The sequence below is a fragment of the Canis lupus genome, chromosome 2 (genome assembly GCF_011100685.1).
Source record: "Canis lupus familiaris isolate Mischka breed German Shepherd chromosome 2, alternate assembly UU_Cfam_GSD_1.0, whole genome shotgun sequence".
NCBI classification, from domain to species: domain Eukaryota; kingdom Metazoa; phylum Chordata; class Mammalia; order Carnivora; family Canidae; genus Canis; species Canis lupus.
The window spans coordinates 61,607,005-61,624,239 of record NC_049223.1 but is presented as its reverse complement, the minus strand read 5'-3'; the positions used below and the strand labels follow the sequence as shown (position 1 = coordinate 61,624,239).

At 35.0% G+C, this 17,235-nt stretch overlaps 1 protein-coding gene across 10 annotated transcripts in view; it reads left to right on the top strand.

The window, feature by feature from the left end:
- Positions 1 to 16,979, top strand: part of CHD9 (chromodomain helicase DNA binding protein 9) — a 223,650-nt gene extending 206,671 nt beyond the window's left edge. For all 10 annotated transcript variants that reach the window (XM_038531048.1, XM_038531052.1, XM_038531050.1 and 7 more), the window contains 5 exons: positions 2,379 to 2,518; positions 2,834 to 3,055; positions 4,922 to 5,050; positions 7,557 to 7,661; positions 11,030 to 16,979. In XM_038531048.1, coding sequence (XP_038386976.1) covers positions 2,379 to 2,518; positions 2,834 to 3,055; positions 4,922 to 5,050; positions 7,557 to 7,661; positions 11,030 to 11,911 — 1,478 coding nt within the window. In that variant the 3' untranslated portion in view covers positions 11,912 to 16,979. The remainder of the gene's footprint in view (positions 1 to 2,378; positions 2,519 to 2,833; positions 3,056 to 4,921; positions 5,051 to 7,556; positions 7,662 to 11,029) is intronic.
- Positions 16,980 to 17,235: the final 256 nt, after the last annotated feature.

Genomic DNA, 17,235 nt, shown 5'->3' with positions numbered 1-17,235 from the left:
CATGCACAGCTCAGTCTCTCCATTCTTGTCAAGGAAGGTCAAGGTGATGGTAGCAAAGTGTCCTTCTGGCCAAGATTTGTATAAAAATTGTATACAATTGTACACATTTGTGTATATTTGTATAAAATTGTGTTTCCTGAGATAATTATATTAAATACTTTCTTATATAACATTGGAATAGCAATAAAGGGAAAGTAAAAAAGAAATGAAAGACACTGTCTGCCTTTCAGTTGCTTGGTAGACAAAGACCTACATGTTAAAATATTAGTCATTAAAAAAAACAAGATAATATGTTTTGCTACACAATGCAGTATAGTTAAAAAATACTGGAGAAGGGGAAAGTCTCTACTGTCTAGAAACTTAGGCAAAGTCCTGGAAGAGGTAGAAGTGAATAGGATCTATAAGAGGAAGACCAAATAATGGCCTTTCTGGAAAGTGACCTTCATGGCAGAGAAGGATGGGCAGCAGGGAATAGTATGGACCAGAGACGCGATACTATGGTTTTGTGATAAGACTGACCTAGCTACTGTGTGAGCTCCTACTGGAGAGAGATTTGTATGAAATCAGAGCCTGCTTAGAAAAGGTGAATGAATCTAGATTATAGGCAACATGAAAACTGAGCTGGGACAGGGATTGAGGGTTATGTAGGAAAGGGGGCTGATGTAAGGTATTTCATTCATATTAGAATGAATAAGAAACCATGAGAACTTATAAAATAGAATGATACTTTTAAAAATGATACTTTGGGAAAGTTGGTTTATTATAGCTAAAATATATGATAGTGAAAATATTTTCAAATCATATTTATAATATTTTGTTAATCTCCTTACAATAAAATTCATTTTGTAGATAATGAAAGGGTTTTTTAAATAAAGTTATATCATATTCCTATTGTGCTTTTATATGCAAACACGGTTTTTAATCATTGTAAGTAGCTATTCCTTACCATATGAATTAAGGTGCCATTTTGAAACTGAGGTGTGGTGAATGTAAATGGCTTCCATTAGGTTACATGACCAGCCAAAGGGCAGCTCCTTATTCAGGGATACACAGGACTTGCTCTAAAAATTCTCTTTGATTGAAAAAGCATTTCTCACTATAAGCTGTGAACTATTTTAAATATCTCATCCTTAATATTTTCTTTTTTTTTAAGATTTATTTATTTTAGAGAGTGGTTGGGAGGAGCAGAGGGAGAGGGAGAGATTGTCTTAAGCAGACTCTACACTGAGCACAGAGTCCAACATGGGGCCCAGTCTCATAGACCCTAATATTCACCCTAGCTGAAACCAAGAATCAGATCTTATCCAGCTGTGCCACCCAGGCACCCAATATTTTCTTCTAATAAGAGAGTTGTAGATTTTGTACTTTTTGAGGACAAGAACTGCATTTAACTCATCTTTGAACCATCATAGTACCTCATACCTATGTACAAGCTATTTGATAAATGTTTACTTATTGGGAAAATTGGCTGAATGCATGGAACTATTAGATTCATACCTCTTACATTTTTATTGAGAGTCTACTGAAATGAGGAATGATAAAGGTCAGTTTAATTTGGCAACTAAAAAGTTAGTGATGAAAAAAAAAAAAGTTAGTGATGATCTTAAAATAGTTTTAAAAGGCTGGCATGGGAAATGGGAACAGACTATGGGACATTGAGAAATGAGTTGTTCATGAAAAATAGGAGTATATCAAAGACCAACCCTTTAAAAGTTTTGAAAGTTATAAAAAGGCTGAAAGAGGTTTATTTTTTGTTGACATGGGCCATGTTTTTAAGTTGAGGAGAAGACTCTAATGCAAAATAAGATATTTTGGCACAAGAAAGTGAAGATACTTGAAAATAATAATCTTTCAGAAAAGGTAGAAATTAGGGGCACCTGGGTGGCTCAGTTGGTTAAGGATCTGCCTTCATTCAGGTCATGATCCCGGGGTCCTGAGATTGAGTCCTATGTCAGGCTCCCTGCTCAGCAGGGAGTCGGCTTCTCCCTCACCCTCTACCCTCCCCCCACTCATGTTCACTTGCTCAGTCTCTCTTTCTCTCAAATAAATAAGATCTTTTTTTGAAAAGGTAGGAATCAATAGGTTCAAAGAAAGAGGGATTTGTCTTGTATATGAGAAAGACATGTTTCTTCCTCTAAAATGGAAAGATAGGTGTGTGAATATCAGAGTAAAAAATTTGAAGAGACAAATCAAAAAGTGGCTTTATAGTTCTCCAAGTTCTTAAATGAGGAATAGGAGTGGTTTTAGCGCAAAAATTACTTGATGTAGGATATGTAAAATAAGAACTAACACTTTCATATATTTAGAAAAATTTCTGCTTTTGATTTGCTTAAGATTTAGATTTTGATCACTATTTTGCATTTTTTTAATATGATTAGGTACTTCCATTCAGTCAACTCTTGGTGCCAATGGAGTTAGATTAGACAACCAGCCCATAGTCAAAAAAAGGCGGGGAAGGAGGAAGAATGTCGAAGGTGTTGACATCCTCTTTTTTAACAGAAATAAACCACCTAATCATGTAAGTAAAAACTACTGATCCTTGAGTCCAAAATTCAATTCTAGTAAATATATATGTAGCTGCTTTGTGAGTATCTTATAGAATAAAAATATTAATTCTGAAATTAGATATTTTTGGATTGTATCTCAGAGGAATCCAACACTGCCCAAGATTTATGAAACTTTTAAATTTGAAAAATTTAGCAAAATTTTATTTTTTTTTTCAGAATTTTAAACAACTTACTTTTTTCCTCTTCAAAAAAACTTGCTTTTATTGGACCAAAAATCAAATGATAAAGCATTGAAAATAGTATTTTCATTTGGTGTTTTTCTACAGGTTACTTTAGGCTTAAACACCTCACAGATTTCTACAGGGATAAATCCAGCATTGTCCTATACTCAACCTCAAGGAATTCCTGATACAGAAAGTCCAGTTCCAGTTATTAACCTCAAAGATGGGACAAGACTTGCAGGCGATGATGCGCCAAAGAGAAAGGATTTGGAAAAATGGCTTAAGGAGCATCCAGGTTATGTGGAAGATTTGGGAGCTTTTATTCCTGTAGGTGATGGCTTATAAATCTTGATATATTTTATTTTTGTGGTTTATCAAATCTGCAATGATGAAGCATACATTTTTACCCACTTATGTAAATATGTGTTCTGCCCAAGAGTAAGGAAAATGAGCAGAAAAAAATATGATCATTTTCCCCATGATACAACACAGTGCCATTTCCATTTTTCCATTCTGCATTTAATAATAAAAATTGCCTCCAATATACAGAGTACTGTGTTAGATCCAGTGAGGGTTGTAAAGGTATAAGATTTCCAGTCCTTTTCCTCAGGGAGTTTACTTTAAAATACTAATGATCGGGATCCCTGGGTGGCGCAGCGATTTAGCGCCTGCCTTTGGCCCAGGGCGCGATCCTGGAGACCCAGGATCGAATCCCACGTCAGGCTCCCGGTGCATGGAGCCTGCTTCTCCATCTGCCTGTGTCTCTGCCTCTCTCTCTCTCTCACTGTGTGCCTATCATAAATAAAAAAAATAATAATAATAATTAAAAAAAATAAAATACTAATGATCATATTAAACAAGAAGAGTTTTTTTAAAAAAAGATAGCACTATAAGGCATGTTCATAAAACAGCAGCCAGTCTGATATTGCAGGATATGTGAGAGATTGAGTGGGGTAAAATAGTAACTGGATAGAAAAGTGAATTTAGGTCCAGGCTCTGATGCGATGGGTCTGCCATGCTGAAGAGTGAGCATTCGTCTCTTGAATGTTCTCATTGGTCAGAAATAGCTACAAACATCAAGCCCTGCTTTGTTAAGTTGTAGAGGTAAGCGGCATGGTTTGATGGAAAGAGTTTCATTGCCAGATACTACCACTTGCTGGTTGCATGATCTTGAGGAAGGTAACCCCTCCACACCTTGATTCCCATTTGTAAAATAATAATATCTTTTAATATTGTGAAGATTACTTGAGGGGAGATAAGCAAGACTATTAGTGAGATGAAGAGAAAAGCCCCAACTAGCACAAACATAGATTGTATCAGCACAGAAAAAAATCTGATATTTACGATGAAATCTATCAGGAAAAAAAATAAGGAACTGTATGATTTAGAGGAGGCTGCTCCAGCATTATTGGCAACTCCTTCAAACATTAGGAACACAGTGGTCTGTGAGAGCATTTAAGGAAGGACCTCATTTCAGGAACCAGAATGCATGCAGAATGATAGTGTTTTGATCATACGATGGCCTTGAATATTTGTTTAAATATATAAGGAAAAGATTTATGTAATCCTTTTTAAAGTCATATTTAATATTTTATTATACTGTTGACCCTTGAATACCACAGGTTTGAATTGTGTAAGTTCACTTAGACTTTGATATTTACAGTACAGTACTGAGAATGTATTTTCTCTTCATTATGCTTTTCTTAGTAACATTTTCTTTGCTTGAGCCTACTTTGTTGTAAGAATACAGGATATAATATAAATATAGCATACTACATATTTGTTAATCAACTGTTTATATTATCAGTAAGGCTTCTGGTCAACAGGCTATTACCAGTAAGTTTTAGGGTAATCGAATTAAATGTGGATTTTCGACTGTGTAGGGGCAGTACTCCTAATCCCCATGTTGTTCAAGAATCAACTATATTAAATATTAAAATATTTAAAGCTTAAATATTTTTAAATTATATATTTTATATTATATATTTAAAGCTTAAATATTTTTAAAGTGTAACTAAAGGGTAAATTCTTTATTAGATATATATTGAAGGTAAAATATATGTATCTTCAATATATTATATGTAATTTATATATGTATCTTTAGTATTATAGAATTAAATTATTGGATCAGCTCTTTTATACTGTTTGCACAAGTAAGGATTTTAAAGCAATTTCTTTGGTTATATATTTTAGAGAGTGCAGCTCCATGAAGGGAGGCCCAAACAAAAAAGGCATCGTTGCAGAAATCCTAACAAACTCGATGTTAATAGTCTTACTGGAGAAGAACGTGTTCAACTGATTAACAGAAGAAATGCCAGAAAGGTATATATATATTTATTGTTAATCCTTTATATTTAGGAGAACTTAAGAACACTACTTCATTATGGAATATTTCCTAACAGACATGGAAATGGGTTAAGACTAGCAGCTTTGTGGGAAAAGACATGGACTATAATTTCATGCAATCTAATTTCAGTTCCCACATCTTTGGCTAAGCTGTGGAATAAAATAAACAAGTCACTTTACACACCTGTGCCTAATCAGTGTGGCACTACAAAAGGACACTACCTTCAAAGCAGTGGTTCTCAATAGGGGGCAGTTTGGTCTTCCAGGGACATTTGGCAGTGTTTGGAGACATTTTTGGTAGCTACAACTTGGGAGGTGAGGAGATAGGTATTGGGGAGATGGCAAGCAAGGAGAAGACTGCTGTTGACATCTAACAGGCAGAGGTTAGGATGCTGCTAAACATTCTACAGGATATGGTAGAAGACCCATCCAGAATGTCCATGGGGCAAAGGTTGAGAAACTGATGAAAGAGGTACTATTCTCATCAAGCCATTGGAGATTTACATTTTTATCACTGTAATTTCCTATTAGATGGCCATAAAGTATCTTGTTCCTTTAAATCAGCATATTACATAATTTTCTGACAGGTGAAAATGAACTGTCTTAAACAAAGGTCCCTAAACAGAATAAGGGCACTGTAATATTTCTCTTTCTGCTTTTTTGACTGATGAATGCTAAGAGTCAGTTTTTGCAAATTCTATTTCTAAACCAAATGTTCAACATTTTGTTTCCCCAAATTATTTTTGTTTATGGATTAATAGATGTCTCCTTCACCTCAAAAGTAAACGATAGAACACCTGTGGCACTTTTGTAGGCTTATAGAGCTGATGTTTTTATTATGTTTTTTTATGTGGATAAGCATGTAACAAAATAAAAAAGATGGCCTCAGAATAAGAACAGAAGATTTCTCATTGAGTTTCTTCACTCAGAAATTAAATTACCTTTACAATTGTTTTAAAATTGTTATGTGCACCAATTCATTAAAATTAATACTAATTTGTCCCCAGTTTTATGGAGAGAGCTTATTCAGCTTTTGTTAATGCTTTAAAATGATGTCATAGGGAGATTAGGGAAAAAAACAAGATGATGTTTTAGTAGCATTTTACCTAATTTTGTGCTTACATAGATGATTACAAATATTTGCACTTCTTCATATAACAAAAGTTAGCATTAGCAGATATGAATAAATTAGTCTTAGCCAATTTTAAGGAAATGAAACAGTTTTTTATCTTTACCTGTTAGATATTAAACACTCCTAATTTTATCTTTAACTGTGGTAACCGGACAAGGGGCCTGTTCATTTCCCTTAATTTGTAGTTATCTATTGTTCTGAGTCTCTAGCATATAGGCTTAAGGATTGAAAAGAATCTACCTGCTGAATCCCCCATAAACCACCCACAGGGCCTCCGTTTAAATTGGAACTTAATGAAAGGGATAACAAAAAGGAGAAGGCAACAGAAACCACAGAGACTAAGACTATAGAAAATACTAAAAAAGAATACTTGTAGGTATTATAAATGACCATATTAAAATCCTGTCTATATCCTATCAAGAAATAGTATATACTCAGAGAGGTCTGGAAAGAGGAATTACAAAGTACCTTTAAACTCTAAAGGAACATTGAATTGGTAGATCCGAATCATTTAAGTTTTAAAATATTTTAATTTCCTACTGATTAGTATATGTAGTTTTTAAATCTTTTCATAATGTGATTAGTTGGTTATATCACTGTTCACATTCCAAAGATGTTTATATTTTTATACTTCAGGATTTTAATTTATATAATAGATAAGAACATGAGTTTGTGAGACCGGAGTTTGAAAGCTGCCCCTAACGCCTACTAGCTGGCATAGGTGACTTATATAAGTTCTCTGAGGCTTAATTCCTTCATTTGAAAAACAGAAATAATACTATCTCAAGGATATAGTGAGAACTAAAATAAATTTACATACTTAAAGTCCTTAGCATGATACTTGGCATATAATCAGAAGAAGAATTTATTATTTGTTATGTGCCAGATGCTATCCTAAGGCACTTAAATTGTTTCATTTTATCCTCATAAAACCCTGTGAGGGAAGTGTTATTCTAATCGCCATTTTACAGATCAGAAAACTGAGGTTCAGAGAGATTTCCTGGTTTATCCCAGTTCACATAGCTGGTAAGTTTGACTCCAGAGGGTATATGCCCTTAACTAGGATATATTGCTTATCTAGAAGAGCAAGTGAATGGTAGTTATTCATTTTACTATTCCAGTCACTTTACTTAAAGCATTTAAAATTTACATTACCATGTATCTATATAGGATATTAGCAGCACTTTTGGCTTATGGTAGTCCTTTTTAATATAGTAGAGATTGTCAAAGATGATTTAAGAAACACCTGTGTTTTAAGGAAATAAACTCTGTATAGCCCAGAATAAAAGCAAGAAATATCTTCATATTTAATAGTGTTTTTAAGTGTCTAACAATCTTTTTTATTTGCAGGTTGGAGGTGCATTTGCTCCTCCTTTGAAAGATTTATGTAGATTCCTGAAAGAAAATTCAGAATATGGAGTAGCTCCTGAATGGGGAGATGTTGTTAAGCAGTCCGTGAGTATTTCGTAAATACTAACTCACACATCATCTTAAAAATTAGATGCCATTTAGTCAGACTGAGAAAGACAAATACCATATGATTCCACCCGTAAGTGGAGTCTAAAAACAAAAACAAAACAAAAAGCAGACTCAGATCTATAAATGCAGAGAACAAACTGATGGTTGCCAGAGTGGTGGTAGGTGGGGAGATGGGCAAAATGGATGAAGGGGAAATGGAGGTACGGGCTTCCAGTTATGGATGAATAAATCACGGGAATAAAAGGCCCAGCATAAGGAATACAGTCAGTGATACTGAACAACAATGTACTGGGACAGATGGCAGCCACACTGTGGTGAGCGCAGCATAATGTCTAAACCTGTCAAATCACCAAGTTGTACACCTGAAATTTAATATAATGTTATGTGTCAACTGTACTCAAAAAGGAAAATTAGCTGCCATTTAATTATATCAGAGATGAAATTTTAAGAATTAACAGAATAATGTGTAAACATGTGCCAGTGTTGAGTTCACAGTTTTTATTTTGCAGTACACATTGCAAATTACTCAGATGCTTGTTGAATTAGATTGCAGAATCAATATGTACTGATCTGTTTCTATTTTAATCTCTAAAATAACTATTTGACCAAGGCCATAAAGAATAACCAAAGATGTGGGGAAAGAAATATATAAGGATATTCATCAATCATAGTATAGTAGTAAAAAATTGGGAATATATGAATAGCCCATTCATATATTGGAAAGCTGTGCCACTGCCGGTGCCATAGCTTAGCTGATTAAAGTGCCTGTCTAGTTAACTGAAAAACTGTGCCACTGTGCATAAATTATATCAGAAGAACATCTAATGACAAGGGAGAAAAAGGTCACAATATGTTAAACGGGGTAGTAATTAAGCTCTTGGAAAAGCAAAGCCTAACTATGTGGTAAATGCTAAATAAAGAACAGCTATTATTTCTATAAGTGTCCAAATGAAGAGAGCAGGCTATAAACTATGTTCATTGTGATTCTATTTATTTTAGAAATGAAAAGTGGGAAGAATTATAGAATCTGTATATATGCACAAGGGAAAAATGAAATATACTTCCTAAAATGTTAGCAATGGTTTCTCTGAGTGGTGAAATTATGGATGATTTTTTTTCTTTGTATTTTTTTCATTGTCTTGTTTTCTGCAGTGAGCCCTAGTGCTTTTTTTTTTTTTTTTTTTTAATTTTTATTTATTTATGATAGTCACACAGAGAGAGAGAGAGGCAGAGACACAGGCAGAGGCTGAAGCAGGCTCCATGCACCGGGAGCCCGATGTGGGATTTGATCCCGGGTCTCCAGGATCGCGCCCTGGGCCAAAGGCAGGCGCCAAACCGCTGCACCACCCAGGGATCCCCCTAGTGCTTTTTAAAAGAAAACAAATAAGTTGATCAGTTCAAAACGAGATTTAAAAATCGTACCATGTAAAATAAATAAATAAAATAAAAATATATTTTAAAAATTTAGAAATAAAAATAGCACCATGAAAGGAGCACCTAGGTGGCTCAGTTGATTAAGTGTCTACTTTTGGCTCAGGTCATGATCTCAGGGTCCTGGGATCAAGCCCCATGTGGGGTTCTGTGCTCAGTAGGGAGCCTGCTTCTCCCTCTCCCTCTGCCATTCCCCCTGCATGCTCCCTCTCTTGCAAATAAATAAAAACTTTTTTTAAAAGTAAAAAAATAAGAATAGTATCATGAAGGTCTTTGAAACTGCTGTCTAGGTGGGGTCTGGCTGGCTCAGTTGGTAGACTATGCAGCTCTTAACCTCAGGGTTGTGAGTTCAAGCCCCACCCTGGGCATGGAGCCTATTTTAAAAAATAAAAAAAGAGAGGCATTGAAACTGCTGTCTAGAACTGCACTGTCACAAATAGTAGCCACTCCACGTATGTAGCTGTTGAGCACTTAAAATGTGGCTGCCTGAATTAAGGCATATACATATTATATAATAAGTATAAAACACTGGTTCAGGATTTTTTTTAATATGGTTAACATACCATGTGACACTAGTTTCAGGTGTACAATATAGTGATTTGACAAGTTTATATATTATGTTATGTTCACCACAAGTGTAGCTACCACCTGTCACCATACAGCACTACTACACCATCACTGACTATCTTCCTTATGCTGTGCTTTTTATTCCTGTGACTTGGGGAACCTGGGCAGCTCAGTCAGTTAAGCGTCAGACTCTTGATTTTGGGTCAGGTCATGATTCCAGGGTCATGAGGCCAAGTCCCACTTTCGGCTCTGCGCTGGGTGAAGAGTATGCTTAGGATTCTCCCTCTCCCTCGGCCCTTCACTGCCCGTCCCCCCATAACTGGAGCCTGTGTCTCCCACTCTCTTTCACTCATTTTGCTCATCCCCCCACCCTGGTTTAGGATTTTGAAGACAAAATTTGGAAAAAATAGAAAATATATTTATTTTCATAGATTACATATTGAAATGGTAATGTTTTGGTTAAATAATAAAAAAAAATTGTGTTAAATAGACTATATTACTAAAATTAATATCACCTGTTTCTATTTTACTTTTTTTTTTTTTAAAGATTTTATGTATTTATTCATGAGAGACACAGAGATAGAAGTGGAGACATAGGCAGGGGGAGAGGCAGGCTCTTCTAGGAGCATGATGTAGGACTCGATCCCAGGACTCCAGGATCATGCCCTGAGCTGAAGGCAGACACTCAATCATGGAGCCACCCAGGCATCCTATTTTACCTTTTCTTCATGCAGCTACTAGAAAATTTTAAATTATGTATATAATTTGCATTATATTTCTGTTGGACAGTGCTGATCTAAAGGTTCTAAATTCCCATCACTTCTAGGAGTTCTGAGCACAGAAAGTCGTGGGAGAATCATTTGAATGTTTTCAGCATGGCTTTATCTCCCTTATTCCCATTATTCCCAAAGTGACAAAGATTCACATGAAGAATATCATTGTAATCTTAACCTTTTACTTTGTCTATTATTGTTCTTCTAGCTTGGAAGATGGGCACTTCTGTAGTCTTTTAGAGTAATTAGTGATGTGAAACATGTAAGGGTGTGGAAGTAACCCTCATGAAAAAATGCCTTTGGACCTTCTGTTTGCTAGAACTCTTCTACAAATGTATGCCTCACAGTATGGAAGAAAGCTAGAGACCTCTTTCTGCTCTCTTACCCTACGAAAAAATGAGAAGTGGAAGAACTATTTCAAACCACTACTTATAATATGAAACTGGCTATTTTTTCCATAATTGGTTATGTTCTATCAATACAGACTAAAGTTCATGAATAATTACCGATCTTATTGGGATAGCTATTAATTTTATTCTAATATAGCTATTGTTGCTGATTTTTTTTTTTCAGGGATTTCTTCCAGAAAGTATGTATGAGCGTATTCTCACTGGTCCTGTTGTGAGAGAGGAAGTCAGCAGGCGAGGGCGACGGCCTAAAAGTGGAATTGCCAAGGCCACAGCGGCAGCGGCGGCAGCAGCAACTGCCACCAGCGCGTCAGGCAATCCTTTGTTAGCCAACGGATTACTTCCAGGTGTGGATCTCACAACCCTTCAGGCCTTACAACAAAACCTACAAAACTTGCAGTCCCTGCAAGTAACCGCAGGGCTGATGGGAATGCCTGCTGGCCTTTCTTCTGGAGGAGAAGCTAAAAACATGGCCGCCATGTTTCCCATGCTGCTGTCAGGAATGACTGGCTTACCAAATCTGCTGGGCATGGGAGGACTCCTGACAAAGCCTACCGAATCTGGAACAGAAGAGAAAAAGGGAAATGACTCGAAGGAGCTAGAAGGAAAAAAAGAAAGGACAGAGAGTCAAAATTCAGAGAATGGGGGAGAAAACTCTGTGTCAAGTTCTCCTTCCACATCCTCTACTGCTGCATTAAATACAGCTGCAGCTGCCAACCCATTAGCTCTTAACCCACTACTGCTATCTAATATACTCTATCCAGGGATGCTGCTCACTCCAGGCCTTAATCTCCATATGCCAACTTTGTCCCAGTCCAATACTTTTGACGTACAGAAAAACAAAAACAATGACTTAGGCTCGTCTAAGTCCCTAGAAGTAAAGGAGGAAGATTCCAGAGTTAGAGATCAGGAAGACAAAGGGGGAACTGAACCAAGTCCTCTCAATGAGAACAGCACAGATGAGGGTTCAGAGAAAGCCGATGCTTCATCTGGATCTGACAGTACGTCGTCGTCATCCGAGGATTCAGATTCTAGTAACGAAGACTGACTCCCAGACTGCACTTAAATTATGAACTGATTTTGGATTTTTTTTCTTTAATTATGAATTGTAAATACCCCAGTGTTGAGTGCATCAATAACTTACTGACCGAACATTTCAGTTATTTGTTTAGAAGTGCAAACTGCTTTCAGAGACGTTTTGCATGTAATATTTCTTAAGATCCATAACTTTCTGAACTCGTATGTACTATCAAATACATAAAGGTGTAAAATTACAACAAAAAGGCATTATAATTTTGTTGGGGGTTAATTTTATGAAAATTATGCTCAATAAGAGTTGTATATTTAATATATTTGCAGTGAACACAGAATACTTTATGCATATTACTGATTTAATTTGAATATAGTTTTACAGCCTCCTTGACACCTATAATTTACAGATCAAAACTCAGCAATAATTTGGGCAGCTAATGAATGTCATGAAAGCTGTAGAATCTACATCACCATCCATTGCTTTAATTACATGAAAATGCTCTAGTGTTGTGATGCACTGCTGACGTTTCCAATTCAGGTACAAGTGTGTTTTAAAGAAGAAATAAGTTTCCCAATCAGCCAATTTAACTGGCTACCTGTTACCTCAGCTGAGTTAGTTTAGGAAGTTTACATTCGTTTCTAATTCTATACTTGTTTTCAGGGGTTTTTTAAACACATCCTATATATCATGTTAATCTGGCAAGAAATAGGACTTGCTTTTTGCTGAGCTTAACTCTGATATCAGTAAAATTAAGTCATAAAAGAATCTTGTGTCATGTGACTTTGGCACCCTCTAGACATACTTAGTTTTACTTATTCAAAGTTTGGCCTCCTATAAGAAATCATTATGTCTCCAATGAGTAATGTCTGTTTCCAGGGTTCAGAAAAGGCAAACTCATGATATACCACTGAGAAGAACCTTCCACACAGCATACTTCATGTAAAAGAAACCGTTTGTTTGCTTTATTTGTGTAGATTTCTATTTGTGTTTTATGTCATGGAAATATTCCAAGATTAACAGATCCTAATGATAAAGTAATATGCAGAATAGTCTAAATTCATTTCTTTTTTGAGTTTCTAGGTATAAGCAGACTAAATGTTGCCCAGAATCAGTGTTGGGTTGTCAGTTTATATTAAATATACTGAGTTGGCCCATTTTGAATATGCACTTTGAATAATCTCAAAAAATATATACAAGCTATACCCGTAAACCACAAAAATGGAGCCCAAGGCTTCTGATCAATTTCTTAGAACCCTTTCTCATGTAAAATTTGTCCGATATTTGATTTGTGATACAGTTTCTCCTGCTAAAGCTGCTATTAATTCCGACAAGATGTAGAGATCCGCAATCACTTTCATGTACATTTAAAACAATTAGGACTGAATTGGACATAAAATATCATTTACACCCTAAGGAGAGAAAGATGTTAGCATTTTTCTGGTACTTGAATAAGTCAGTGATAAAGTTTGCGAGGGAGTAAATTTAGGGGGGAAAAGTACCCCACTTCTCTCCCACAGGAAAAAAAAAAATAACTTTCAGTGCGTTTTGATAGCACTCTGTTTTGTCATAAATCCATCAAATTCTATTGGACTTTTCCAGTTCTTTACCAGTAAATTATGTTTCTGTATGTAGGATAACTAATCCCTTATTATAGAGACAGTGTTACATGTATTTACAAAATCATGTAAGTTCCATCGAGATTGTATTGACTTTTTTGTATTTTTCCCAAAATAGTACTTTGAATTGATAGTTCTTTATGCAATGTCTTAGCAATAGTCACTATAATGCCCATCCAGGAGAAGTGGGTAGTAATTCTTCATCATGAAAATGATATATTACATATTTAGTATCTTCCCTTTGCAGTATTGCACTTTTGTTTAACTAGAATACACCTATGAGATAGCCAAAGTTTTTCAAACACAGTTAACTTAGTTTGCAGGTGGGGTATTTCAACACCATCCATATTTCCCTCTCTCCCTCTAGTTCTACCCACATAATCTTTATTCCTTTCTTTCCCCCAATTAAAAAAAAAAAGGGAAAAAAAAGCCCTAGATCTTGTCACTAAAAATCTAATTTATATCAAATTTATGAGATAAAGTATTTTCCTAAGTATGATCAAATGAATTTGGTTAACATCTTAGTGATTCTCTTTCTATGTAATAAGGCAATTGCAGTTGTCAAAGCATTAAGGCTAATACTAACTTTAAACTTTCTCTTGGGTTTCAAGACACTTCTATTTAGTATTGATTGGGGAAAAGTTGTCCAGCTGTCAGCTTAAAAAAATGCAAATATGGTTGTGTAAAGTTAAGGGTTATAAGGAAAAAAAAAATCAGTAGAATTACATAATACTAAAGTTGCAGTTGAAAGGATATCCAAGTATGTGTTGGTAGTTACTAAAAGAATTATAGCTGTTATTGCCTTGTATTTATAGCCCTTGTTTCAGGTTTCATGATTCAAGTCTTAGTCCAATTTTTCTTTTGGACATTTGCAATATTTACCAGTTGTGTTTTGTGTAGTCTGAATTTGCTTTCTGTAGTTGAGCAAACGTCTTAAAAAGTCATTTGTAATTTATTAAATTACTTTCTATGATGTTCTATAGAGCAAATGGAAGTTTAATTATTTTTTATTAAACATATTCTTTGACTACCCATGATGTCAGCCTCTGTACATGACAATACTCCTTTTTCTAACTGACTTTTGTCTGTAATTTATCTTAATTCATTTGTGAAAGCAACCATAGTCCTAAATCTCTAAAAGGAAAGTATACCTCGGAAGAATTTTTAAAAGACAGAAGTTGGCCATAACTATATCCACAATATCATTATTTCCTTAAGTTTTCTTCTCCTGACCTTTAAAATTGTCCAGAAAGATGTACATAACCTCATAAAGGAGTATGTTTTGGATATGTGATTATTTCTCCCCTTGGTCTCAAGAGTCTTTCCTAATTCATCACTATTGTTTTCAGTGTTTTTGTAAACATGAAAGAAATTTAGTATTACCCTAATTAGAAAGGTAGAACAGTAGAGTCTCATCATGCACTCATTTAACTTAGAACCCATTCAACTATACTTTCATGCTTAGGAAAACTTTGTTTTTGTACAATATAGCATGTAAACACAAGCCAAATACTTTGTCTAGTGCTCACCCAGAGGAACAGTAATCTATCTGTACCAGTGCTAGAGGAAGAACTGGCTATGTTAGATGTTTTTGAAAGAAGATACACTATGTACAAAACAATGTATTCTGTAGTTTGTGAGCTATAGGAGAGAGAGTGATTTTTTGACTACAGGTAAATGTTCATCTTCTGCAACAAATTTAGAACTTAGTCTCTCCATAAATACAACTCCAGCACATAAGCTATTTATTTTAAAATGCAGAAAAGCACAAAGAAAAAATACTGAAATCATCATAAACCCACACTGAGATAAATACTGTTCATACAGACATCCAGTGTTTTTATATGTGTGTTATCTACATGTAGTGGGTTGAATCGTGTCGTACAAAAATTTATTCAACCCAAAACCTCAGTATGTGACCTTATTCGGAAATAGGGTCCTAGCGTGTGTAATTAGTTATGATGCCATTATACTAGTCGGGGTGGGCCCCAAGTCCAATGACTGGTTCCTGATAACAAGAGAGGACAAAGGGAAGAAAGTCAAGGGCCAGGCAGCAGAGATTGGAGTAATACAGATGCAAGCCAAGGAACACCCCAGGATTGTCAGCAATGCCAGAAGCTAGGAGAGCAGCAGATTCTCCTTCAGAGCCTCCAGAAGGAAGCAAGCTGGCCAACACCTTGATTTTGGACTTCTGGCCTGAATTGTGGGAGAATAAATTTCTGTTGTTCTCAGCCACTCTGTTTGTGATAATTTGTTATGGTAGCTCTAGGAAACTTAGACAATACATCTTCATGTAAAATATTATTTGGGACATAATATTTACTGTTCTGCCCTTAATATACTGACCTATGTCATAAGTACCCTGCGTTGTGATGCTTAATACATAGTATTGTCTCATGTCTACGTAAGATGTAACTTATCTATGTACTTAAAAATGGACATTTGAGTTTCTATATGCATCTTTTGCATTAATCCCTATGACTTCCTTAATCCCTAGAAGTGAAATTACTTCCTCTGTTTTTAAGGATTTTGATTTGTGTTGCCAAGTTTACAACGATGCCATTAGTAGCAATTTATACTACCACAGCAGCATACATTTTGTGCATGCTCACCCCAAAATCTTACCAATACTGTGTATTGTCTTTTGAAGTAATCTTTGCCAAATTAATAGGCAAAAGTACCATCTTGATGAATTTTTAAATTATTCTTCCTTTTTCTTACTAAAAAATAAGACATACATATTCTAGAAAATTGGGGGATGGGGCATTGAGGAGGAGGAATTGGGGAAGCACAAAATAAACCACCACCACCACCACCCCCCCCCCCACCATGATGTTGAATGCTCAGAGATAACTGTTAACCTTTGGGTCATTTTTCTTTGCATATACATATTATATATTATTAAGAATGGAGTTATACTGTACATACCACTTTGTAACCTCTTTCATTTATTATATATCATGATAATTTTTTCCATGTCATTAAAGAATCTTTCACAGCATTTTTAAGGACTTTCTCATTCCACTATACAGATGCAAAATTATTTAGTGCCCAATTATTGAGCATTTAGATATTTTTCAGTTTGAGGCTATTTAAGCAATGATATGTTTGTAGTTAGATCTTTTCATACACTTATGATTTTTTTTCATTAAAATAAATACCTAGGCATGAAATAGGTATGTTTGAATTTTAAGACCAGTTGGATTGTATTGTTTTCTACCCCAACAGCAGAGCATTAAACTACTTCCTTTTCCGTGTCTCTTTAGCAACCCTGGGCATGAAAATATTTTTTAATCTTTGTCAATTTGATATACAAAGAAATAGATTCTTATTTTAGTTTACATTTCTATATTAGCAATATAAAGTCTTTCGTATCTCTTCATAAGGCCATTTGTATTCTGTGTATTAACTGTTCATGTTCTCTGTGCAATATCTGTTAAATAAGTGGTAAATATTTTTCTCAATTTGCCTGTGAGTTTTGTTTTTGTTTTTTAATGTGCAAGTTTTACATTTTTATGTGGTCATTTTGATATTCCATTTTTTCACATTTAAGTTTCTGACAGTTTTTCCACAGAAAAATCTTTTCACCCCCAAATTCTATATATGTTTACATTTTTTAATATTTAGTGCCTTTGTTGACTTAGAATTTATTTTGTAAATTTTTTTACAAAAAAATTACGTATAGTATAAGAATCATAATTTGAATTTTTAAAAAAAATTATG